General features: G+C 54.1%; 4 protein-coding genes across 4 annotated transcripts; 2 read left to right on the forward strand and 2 right to left on the reverse strand.

Moving 5' to 3' along the window:
* Nucleotides 1-2,329: 2,329 nt before the first annotated feature.
* GGTG_07141 (hypothetical protein) lies at nucleotides 2,330-4,056 on the reverse strand. Its single transcript, XM_009224965.1, has one exon. The coding sequence runs from the start codon at nucleotides 3,526-3,528 to the stop codon at nucleotides 2,770-2,772; it is 759 nt and encodes a 252-aa protein (XP_009223229.1). The 5' UTR covers nucleotides 3,529-4,056; the 3' UTR covers nucleotides 2,330-2,769.
* A 301-nt stretch (nucleotides 4,057-4,357) lies between these two features.
* On the forward strand, nucleotides 4,358-5,632 carry GGTG_07142 (hypothetical protein). Its single transcript, XM_009224966.1, has one exon. The coding sequence runs from the start codon at nucleotides 4,496-4,498 to the stop codon at nucleotides 5,555-5,557; it is 1,062 nt and encodes a 353-aa protein (XP_009223230.1). The 5' UTR covers nucleotides 4,358-4,495; the 3' UTR covers nucleotides 5,558-5,632.
* Nucleotides 5,633-7,156: 1,524 nt separating this feature from the next.
* On the reverse strand, nucleotides 7,157-8,877 carry GGTG_07143 (hypothetical protein; the record flags this gene model as incomplete). Its single annotated transcript, XM_009224967.1, has 6 exons — nucleotides 7,157-7,617; nucleotides 7,734-7,910; nucleotides 7,986-8,068; nucleotides 8,149-8,351; nucleotides 8,503-8,745; nucleotides 8,848-8,877. The coding sequence occupies 6 exons, from the start codon at nucleotides 8,875-8,877 to the stop codon at nucleotides 7,157-7,159; spliced, it is 1,197 nt and encodes a 398-aa protein (XP_009223231.1).
* Nucleotides 8,878-9,240: 363 nt separating this feature from the next.
* Nucleotides 9,241-9,714, forward strand: GGTG_07144 (hypothetical protein; the record flags this gene model as incomplete). Its single annotated transcript, XM_009224968.1, has 1 exon — nucleotides 9,241-9,714. The coding sequence occupies one exon, from the start codon at nucleotides 9,241-9,243 to the stop codon at nucleotides 9,712-9,714; it is 474 nt and encodes a 157-aa protein (XP_009223232.1).
* Between the last annotated feature and the right edge of the window lie 889 nt (nucleotides 9,715-10,603).

Consider the following 10,603-nt stretch of genomic DNA (forward strand, 5'->3'; position numbering starts at 1 on the left):
ATTGGGAAAAAAAGCCGGGAAGAAAAAAAGCAACGGAAGCTACGAAATGGAACCGGAAGTAAGGCACGAATAAAGGAAAAAAGGAACAACAGGCAAGCCCAAAAATTTTACGAAAACGTGCATTTAACAACCCGATTTACACGCAACGGCCGAACCACCTTTACAACCAAACCACGATATTTTACTTCGAACATTAACTTTTCTTTCTTTTACTAACCGGTAAAAGGTGCGGGAGCAAATTACACTACCAATACATTACTTACAAAAAGGACGCGAAGTTGCAAAAACTTCGAAAGGAAGGAGTTTTTACCCAGCCTTATACCAAATAACTATTAGCTGGAAGCACGGTTTTTACCTTTACGTAATTAACCCGAGCCGTAAAGCTTTTTATGGGCTATATAGCTCGAAAGGGGTAAATAAATATATATATATATACTTTTATTATTGCTTTTATTTTCGGGTTTACTTTTATTTTTATTTTTATTTTTACTTTTTACTACCGTTTTTATTTGTAATATTATTAATATTATTAATATTATAGTTTTTATTATTGTTATTGCTTTTTTTATTGCTTTTACTATTACGGTTTTTGTTAGTTTAATTACCGTTTTTATTGTTATTTTATTATTGTTAAATATAAAATCGTTAAATATTCATTAAAATTATGGAAACATATGCGCATTTTATGTAAAAAAAAAATGACTAAAAATAACTAAATTAGTTACTTTAGTCAAAAAAAATTTAGTTAGTCATTAGTTAGTTAACCCAGTAACTAAGACTAACTAAACTAATTTAGTTACGACTAAGACTAAAGACTAACGACTAAATTCCCAACCCTGGGGCCAGCACACCATCATTTCTGACACAAACATGCATCTACCCACCCCCGATCGTGGCAGGAATTTCGTGCGCAAGCTCAGCTCGGGCTGGTTGCGGATCCGTGTGATAGCTTGCCGTTTGAAGCTGCCTTTTGTGTGCTGGCCGTTGGTCGGCCCCCTGCTGACGTTTCCAGCATGTGTCGCAGACAAACCGCGGTGTGGGCTGCAATGGAGTCCTGGGCCGCCATATGCTGCGAAGCATGTTCTTCAACACGCAGCCAGAGGAGGGGAAGAAGGCCTCCAGATAGTAACAGTGCGTTTCCTGATTGTCAGGTTTGTTACATGATCTGTCGATGCTTCGAACCAGCGTACCTACATTGCGCTTGATCTGACCCTGCCTAAACGCCGCTTTCGGAAACGGTTTATCTACCAGCATCCGTCACACTCACGAAGAAAACACGGGCCCCAAGCTTACAAACCGATGGCGTGCACTTCCGGACGCATTGGACACTACCAATGGTTATCCGAGTCCGACGCCTCCTGCTCATCGAGAGCTTCACCGCAGTACTCGTCCGCTAGCTCGTTCTCGTTCCTCGGTACCCAAACGTAGCTAATATCGCCCTGAGCCCTTAATTTGCCGTCGAGACGGTCGGCCTTTTGGATTAAGTCGCGGTTGCACACCTCGAAGCCCCGGGAGTTAACCCAGTCGTTGGCTCGCCATTTGTCCACCCAGACGTTCAAGATGTTAACGGCGTACTTGGAGTCCGAGTAGATGGTGATATCGAGCCAGGGGTCGTTCGAGAGGCCGTTGTACACCTCCAGCGCCCATTGCTGCGCTAGAATGATTGCCGTGATCTCGGCCCGCTGGTTCGTCGGGGTCGGATCCCTGGGCAGGTTTCTCGTCTTGTACCGGCATTTGCCCCACCGGTTCTCCTTAACGCAAGCTGCGGCGCCGGTGGCCCAGTCCTGGCCGTTGCCTCGGCAGCCGCCGTCGACGCGGAAAACCATTGTGTAAACCATGGTTTCCTTGGGGCGGGCTTACTTGGGGGCCCTAGGAACTTGGCGTAACTGGCTTTCCCCCGTGATCCACGCCTGGAGTCAGCAAGGCATGCTTTGGGACAGCCCCGGCCTTTACGCTCGACTTACGGCTAGGGGGAGGGAGGGTGGTTTGTGCACGCGAATCGTGCTGTTGCGACTGCGACCTATCGGCTGGCAAGAAGGACGCGCGTTAATTTTAATATGAATTCGATGTTGGTGAAGGTTTGATAGTTTCAATGGCTCAGACCTGCCATCACAAAAAAGTGCCCTCCGGGCAGGGTGCCCGGGGCAGGGCCCGGGCGGGGCCAAGGGTGCAGTGGCGTTGTGGCTTATAGGTTACTGCAGGTATTTGTGGGGCGGCCATCTTTTTGTCAATCACCCCCACGAAGGGACCACTCGCTTTATTGAGCCAAGACATGGGGCATTTACAAAACGGTCGCGATAGGCGAGCCGCAGATTCCGCAAGAAGGATTGGAGGCTGCTCGGCAGGCCGCTTCGCGTGGATAACGGGTGCAATATGAATTACTACAAAAAACACACGTACTTTATCGGTATCCGTTTAAAGTGCCGCCCTTCAACAGTTTTTAAGTTGGAATCCGACACCCTTGCGCATCCTGGGCACGGCCTGCTGCACTGGACGGTGTGGGTGAATATTGCCCACCGCTATACCGGCGCCGAGGACGATTCGACCGTGTTTATAACCGAATGCTGAAAAGCGGTCTCTCCCCAGCTACCCATTCCGTCCCTTACCCCATCTATCAGCCTTTCGTAACGATGATAAATAATTAGGCCGCCCATCCGTAGTCCTCCGCTTCCGGCGATGCTGTTCGATTCCACCTTCGTTACTTCCCTCGGTTTCCGCATGCTCCGGGCGCGGCCTTTTCCTACTTGGGCTCGAGTCGTCGCTTGTGGATTAACCGCTACCCAAGGGGTCGTCCTTGGTATTTGCTGCTTTTCCGTTCGACCGTTCCGACAGTGTCGCGGGCGGACTTGCCACTCTGCTAAGCCTTTTTAAATCCGCCTCTGTGCTATTGGGCCACTTTTCGGCATCCCTCCCGGGCGTCGGGCTCGACGGAGTCTGGTTTGGGCTCGCAGGCGTCGCAAGGCCGTTTGGCTGGGAAATGGCAATACTTTGCGCGCCGCGAACGGGTCTATCTTTGCGTAATGCCGTAGCTGGAGAATTCGTTGTTTCGCGTTGGCTTAACCTCTCGGCTGTACGAACGTTTGGACATATGGGTGGAGGAGGCGTTGCGGCTTCGGGACCGGCGGCCACTTTCCCGTTTGCTGGGTTGGGCCCTGTAAAAAGGCATTCGATCTGCGTCGGGGCGGCGGCGGGCGAGGAGGCGGCTTCGGGGGGTTTAACTGGGGTTTGGGAGCTGTTGTTGTCCTTATCCTTGTCCTCGTCCCCAACCTCCACGATGCTCCGTAGTGGCGACGGGCGGGAAGTGGCGTGGAGGGGCTCGGCTGCGGGTTGGTCGCTGTTGTACTCGTCCTCGGCCTCGATCTCCACTATGTTCCAAGTGAAAGTAAAGTTATCCCGCCCTTCCTCGACACGTTCATCCCCAAAATCGTAATCTGGCGGGTGAATCGGCGACTGTCCCGTGGGGCACGGACTTTCCCCACGTGCCTCGTCGTTTTCAGCCTCGCCCGTTTCGACCTTTTCAGCAACCATGCCAAGCTCCTTCAATTTGTCGCTGCGCTCCTTCCCGTCGGCAAGGACGGCATAAATAAGCTCCACGAGACCCTCCAGACTAGGCTCTGACCCTGTCTATCGCGCTGGCAGTCCACTTAGGCAAGTTCTCGATCCCATTGCAGTGCCACACTGTTCCGCGAATTGCGTCGTCGTACTCTTTGAGGCGCGCCTTGTACTTTTTGGCGAAAAGCTTCTCGAGCTCGGCGCGGGTTTCGGACTCTCGGGCGGCGGCGAAGGTGTTGGTAAAGTACGAATTTTCGTGTTGGAAAGGGATGGTAACGGTGTTGAACCGCTCCCAAAAGGTGTCCCAAAGCTTTGCGGGATGGTTGAAGGTCCTGGGCGCCTTCCTGACCCATGTCGTCCTTGTCGCCTGTCCACCTCGGTGGCCCAAAGGGCATCCTAAGGTCTTCGTTTTCCATTTTAATCCGGGTCGCTTGTTGGGTCTCAGGTCGCGGGGGAGGGCTTCGATTTCAGGATTTTGACGGTTGCACTTTGCCAGCGTTGACGGTCAAGGGCTTCGGGGGTTGGGGAAGAAAAGAAATCCATTCAGCGCTCCAGCAACGCTAAATCTGGGGTAGCGTTACGAAGAGACTCATCCCTGTCCAATCAAAGGGGGCTGCGAATGCTGGGATCCAGCGGGTGGCGCGCGCAGGTTAGCAGTGCCGCAGAGTGGGTCCAATCCATGTGGGGCATAGTCCCAATATTCGAATGCAGGGGTTCCTGACCCGCTTCCCCGGCCTCAGTGTAAGCGCCCAACCATCGCGCTTCCCGAATATCCTTAAACGCTGGAGGGAGGATGGAGCTCAAGCAAGGGTTTGGGGCGGGGAGGAGGGAGTTGGAGGGGAGGGGCATTTAACAAGCAGGCCTCCTCTTTCCCCGTGGTGACGTACAAGACACATTTCAATGACCGGGTATCCCCAAGATCATCCTAGCATACCCGTCCGTAATGGCTTCACAGTCCCGCGGCTCCACGGTGCCGACCCAACCCTTCAGCAACCCAGACGAGTTTCAGCGACGTGTGGAAGAGCACCTCGCCGAAAGACGGGCTGCCGTCGCTGAGGCCGCGCTCATTTCTGCGGTGCCTCCAACCTCGGATGCTTTGGCCGCCACGACACCTACCGATCTCGAGATTGACGATGTGGCCCGCGCATTCCGAAGCGCGTCTCTCGCCTCGCTCCCCGACGCACGCTTCGTCCTCGCCACAGCCACGTCTTTAGAAGGCGACGACGATAAGCCCGCCGTAGTGCGCTTCCCGCATAACGTTGGCACCTGGGACGTGGTCGGTGTCGTACAGCGCACCCACGACGTCGACTTTACCATTTGCATTAAGTTTTACGACCTTCCGGTCCCGGGCCCGATTCGCTGGGGCAGATGTATCGCTTCCAACCTCCATTGCAGAATATATTACAACCCGGCCAACGACGATTGTGTGCTGCAAAACCTTTCAAAGGCGGTGGCTTTCACTTTCGAATCTGCAACGCCGCAATACTGCGCGCTCTTGGAGCCCTTCGATACCTTCGTAATAGCACCGGGTTTGTGGAGGATATCGATCGGGGGCGACGGCTGCAGGGGCCAACACCTTATCGATTTCCTGATGCTACGCAGAAGCTTTACGGTGTTTTTGCACAAGCTTACAACGTTAGCGGGAACTTCCAACAAACGACCGAGCGGCCCCGACAACAGCCGCGAGCAGGAAATGGTTTCTAAGCGACGACGTGCAGATGACGGCGACGTCCTGGAGACCATTATCGCCCCGCTCGGGACGCCAGTGTCCGATGTGATGGCCCTTGGCTCTGCCCCCAAAGCTGTCGACGTGAGCAACTCGTCAGACTCTACCACCATCTACACCCCAAAGCCGATTCAAACCCGTGGGACGCCGCTTCTCGACCTCGAGGGTCAAGACTTTGCAATCGTGCGTACCAATCAATTTGGAACAACCGCCCGAGGCAAGCCGGACAGCAACAGCAGTGTGAAGGACCCTGATCTCTTAGTGCTTTCGGCACCTTAGCCCACGGACACGGTTAGCTACCGTCTGGGTCGCCTCCAGTATATCGCAAGCACGGCAACCGCTAACGTATTCGTCGAATATAACCTGTTAAATTTTGGTTAAATTTAAGCTTAAATTGGCCGAGTTAGCAAGGGTGTCGAAAAAGCGTTTAATACGTAATTTCGAAGTGCGCTACTCACTTGTATGCGCCGCTCGCTTGTGAACCACGTTATAGGAAAAAAAGGAAAATAACGCGGGCTAGCCGAAAAAAAAACATAAAAAAAACATAAAAAAAACCGTTCCTTTTTTAACTGCCCCGAAACAGGCAAAAGCCACCTGGCACCTTACGGCCGAACGTAAAAGGTATTTAGGCAGGAAAGCTATCCTTAACAGTATTAACGCCAATTTAATTACCAATTGCCCCCGTTATCGGCCCACACCCGCCGGCCCCGTACCGCCGACCAGTTATAAAGTTATTAAAAATGTAATAACTTTAAAACCCAAAGGGCAAACCCTCGCCTTAAAAGCAAATGCGTTACCATTGCGCCACACGACTAGTAAAACGGTTAAAAATATTACTAATTCCCCAACCCAAAAACCAATAGGTTTTAGGCATTGCCGAAACGTTAGCGCCTTAAAAAGGGGATAGTGTAAAGGATTTAATAGTGCCACGGCAAATTACCACCTCGGAAATGGCGCAGGCCCGGGGGCCCCACGCCACACGAAAGCCTTAGCTACGGAAATCCCACGGGCTGGAAGGCCCGCATCGCACAAGGGCCCAAGCATCCCGGCGAAGGTGCTTTAGGCACCTAGGCACGGGCCAAGGGGTTACAGAACTTAGGCAGTTTAAGCGAGGTAATTTTAAGGATTGCGAGGTCAAGCTAAAGTTATCGCATCTAGCTTATAGTAATATAGGCCTTCGGCACCTACAAATCGTTTAGTATCATCGTAATTACCTCGTACAGGCTTTCGGCTTACCCCGTAACAATTTTAGTTTTTAAACTGTTATAAAATGCATACATTTTCTTTTAAAAACACTAACATTTTGCATATCTATTTTTAAAATTTAAATTGTAAAAAATAGTGTTATAATGTGCAACTATGCTATATACCAGATAAAAGCCCTTGTTTTAGGCTATGGAACGATATTTACCTCATTTTTTACGATTTTTATTCGAGTTCAGCTATCCCCTTGGGTGCCGTTAAACTGCCAGCGCGCAGACCGCTCCCCATTAGCCACCCAAACTTCAAAATTTTCGGTACCTCTCTTTTGGTGCGATTTTGTCTACAACTTAAGTACCGAGCTAAGTCGCAGTTACGGTGCGGCACGCCAAATACTACCCATTGTTCCCCGCAAATCCGTACTGTAGACAAACAGGGGCAAGCTCAGAAGCTCGTTTCCTTTTGAGGACGCTGGCAGTCCAGCGGCACTCAAGGGGATAAGGTCTCTGCTAGGTTTCTTATGCACGAGTCACCGATGCCTTCCCCCATTTGGCCGTCTTCGGAGGGCTCCGCCTCGATAGCGGTGGGCTCACGGCTTGCCTTGGGTGAGAGGCCAGGAGGTACTCCCAGGGCGCGACCTCGGCAACAGTGCAGGTTCGGCCTCGGCGCGCGCGACAACTACTCCCCCGGGCGCGTCAGCGGCCCTGCCACACCGCGCGTCGGTCCGTCAGGGAGGCTGGAGGACGACCACATGCTCTCCCCATCGGTCGTCCGGGAGGCTGCCGCAGCGCCTTGCGGCACGTCCTTGAGCTCGTAGCCGTACCCGCCCGCTCTGCTGCCGCCGTCGACACCGTCGTCGATCCCGTCGATGCTGGCCAGCCGCGCGGCCCCGACGTCTCCCGGGATCGCCGACAGGCGCGACTGCTGCCTTCGGTGGTGGCGGTAGCTCGACGCCTTGGACAGCTGCGGCTGCCCGCTCCCCGTAGCGCCCGAAAACGCCCGGCCTCCCGCCTTCCCGCTCCCCCCCGTGCCCGAGGCGGCGGTAGAGCCGTCCAGGCGCAAGACGCGCAGGTACGGTCTAAGGGGCGGCAGGCAGGCGATGATCAGGCAGATATACTGGTCGAGAGCGCAGTACAAGTCTATTGTTGTTTTCGGGTTCGAGCCGAACAGGGTTAGTGCCCAGCTTCCATGATCAACCGGAACGATTTGACAGACGCATATCGGGAAGCGAGGTAGGGCCGCGCGATCCACATACCGAGGGCTGCCAAGGTTACATTGGTTATTGACCAGCGGATCCAAACGTAGCGAAGGCAGCTTCCTACTGCAAGGTCGATGAATCCGAGGCCGAACGTGGCGTAAAGGCCGATCTTGACCGAGGTCTTCATCTTCATGCCCTTCAGAATCAGGAACGGCAGGAGGAAAACTGTACTCCCTTCCTCCCTCCCTGGTTAGCGTTCCGTGGTTATTGAGGATATTTATTTCTGAATTATCGCCGAGGGTGCCGTACTCAAGACGGAGGAGGAGAAGTGAATCCCCCACATGATATCAGTGGCTATTATAAATGAGCAGACATCTTCCGGTATGGTCGACCTGGAGAAGTCGGCGTTAACCCACAGTGGCCAGCCGGGCGACAGGCAAGAGGGGGGCTCGAACAACCAAGGGCGGCTTACCAGTTTCGTTCGACCGGAAGGCACGATAGAATCAAGACCAAAATGGTCGCGATGAAGCCCACGACGCTATATGCTATCGTAGCGTATAGCAGGTGTCGTTTGGCTTTAAGGTGCCGGGGGAAGAGCTGCAGGTACACGGACAGGATGGCGAACTTGGCCAAGTAGAAGCCGGAGTAGAAGAAGAAGGTTGCGACGTAGGCGCACTAAAGACGGAAGCCGGGAGCATGTTAGTCGCAACGAGAGCGAAAAAAAAACACGAGTCTCCTGGCCCTGCATGGATAAAGTGCCTGCAGGACCGACACCAACTCGGGAAGCAAACCCCTGAGGTCTCGAGCACACGCAGCGCGGGCGCACCTTTAGGTAAAGAACAAACTCATCGGTGCTGCCCTCGTAATTTTCGAACGTCATTAGGAGGGCCGAATCCCACCGCATGCTGAGGAGGAGGACGTCGCCTGACGACGAGACGAGCGCGCACACCCAGGCGACGAGGATGAAGTAGTCGCTGGTCTCGGGCCGTTTGCGCTGGATGCCGAGCCTGAGGTAGAAGCGGGCGGATACGAGGAAGAGGACGACCAAGGCGAGCACGCTCTGGATCGCCTGTCGGATCGGGCAATGACGGACGTTAGCACCGACCTCTAGTTACAAACTGCGTGGAGAGAGGGCGAATGTAGGCCGTGGCAGAAAAGGGGGTTCACGAACCACACTCGACCCGAAGGTGATGCCGCCCATCGTGCTGGACTGAGACGCAGTGATCCACTGCACGGGATCTTGTCAAGATCTACAAGAGCTGCGCACGAAGCCTGGGGATTGTCTCTGTCAGGTTTCCAAGCAGTGTGGTAGGGAGAAGAGGTTGCGTGTTGCCGCGTCGCAAGCATCCTCTTTTAAGGCCTGGGGAATGCCGATTTGCCGCGGAGGAGACTTGGGCCGTCGGCGGTGCTTCGTGGGAACGAAACGCCTCCGCACTAGCACCCTGACGGAGAAATCCGAGAAAAAGAGAGGTCGAGGCTTGGCCGTCGTCTCGATAGTCTAATGGGGCTTTCGTTGGAGCGGCGCCACCAGGGGATAGCCAAAAGTGTCAACCAAGGACACACCATGAAGCTGAAAGCCGGGGTGCTGTGCCATAGCGGCATTAGCGCCCCGAAGGCTCGGTCTCATTGCTTCATCACTCACACCAATGTGCCCTGGCCTGGGGTTTGGAATGACGCCCGTGCATTAGTGCATGACGGCGCCGATGCGCCATCTCCATCCCCCTCGACATCACGTCCGAAGGAGCGGTGTCATGTACGGGGAGGGACATGGCCTTGCCCAAGCGTGGTGCGTTGCATGGAGCACACGACCGCGCGCCGGCTGGGGCTCTTCCAAAGCCCTACGAAGAGGCAGGTGCACATGCCCCAGGCCTCGCAAGGTTATCCCGGTGCGGCTTCTCGACGTATCGCACCGGATACCCGGCCAAAGCCGTCCACTGCCACGGAACAGAACCAATGGCACGCACACACAACGCCCCCCTGCAGGACTAAAACGCCCCTGGCAGCCCTAAGCAATGCCAAACAGTGCCGCCACCGCTGATCACTATACAGTAAGGAGAATATTAGAGGTGAAAGGTGTGCCGACGCCGGTGAGTGCCTAGCACACGTAGCCGATTTTTGAAGGTACCGATGGTCCGAGTTTTGCGGAAAACGAGGAGCCAACAAGGGAATCAGGTCGATTATCGTTTTGGTGATTGCGTATGCTTGCTCATCTCAAGGATGGCTGGAGACGATAGGAGACGGCGTCCAGCTGCGACACGCACGACCATGACAGAAGCGGGCAGCTGCAAGGCAGCGAAAAAAAAAAAAGCATTTTCTGGGTTCCTCGAAGTCTGCCATCGCTCCAGTCCGAGAGCATCTATAGCCTAGATCAGCTCCAAGGCTGCCCAACGACACAACCCGGACCGGATGGCCCGGCGGAGTGGCATCGACGGTTTCTCGGCCTACTCAGATGGCTTCCTCGAGGTCTGGCATGGTTCCAGTCCATGAACAATTGTCGCCTTGAGCACAGAAATAATTCCTCTAGCAATCGACGCGGCTCGCTCGTAGTCTTAAAGGCTTGCTGGGACCAAAACCCATTCTGCTCTCCAGGACCTCTGGTAGTACAAGACAAAAAGCGGTGGCCAACCCCGCAGGGAACAGAAAGGACAGCCGCCAGCAGGTCAGGAAAGTGGAGACTGGTCACGTGATCACAGTAGTTCCGGGCTGTAATAAGCTTAAATAAGATTGTCGGGAGTCAAGGACAGGGCGAGAAAAAAAAGGGGGAGCAGCCACCTGACAAGCAAGGACAAGAGCAGAAGGACACGCAGCAGGTGCTACTCACAAGGGGAAACCGCGCTAGCTCCGGTGGCGCGTTCGGGTGCATGCGGGGCTGGACCGGGGGGGGGGGGGGGTGGGGGTATAGTACGGACGGGGTCGGGACGACGGAC

Source organism: Gaeumannomyces tritici (assembly GCF_000145635.1).
Source record: "Gaeumannomyces tritici R3-111a-1 unplaced genomic scaffold supercont2.3, whole genome shotgun sequence".
NCBI classification, from domain to species: Eukaryota; Fungi; Ascomycota; class Sordariomycetes; order Magnaporthales; family Magnaporthaceae; genus Gaeumannomyces; species Gaeumannomyces tritici.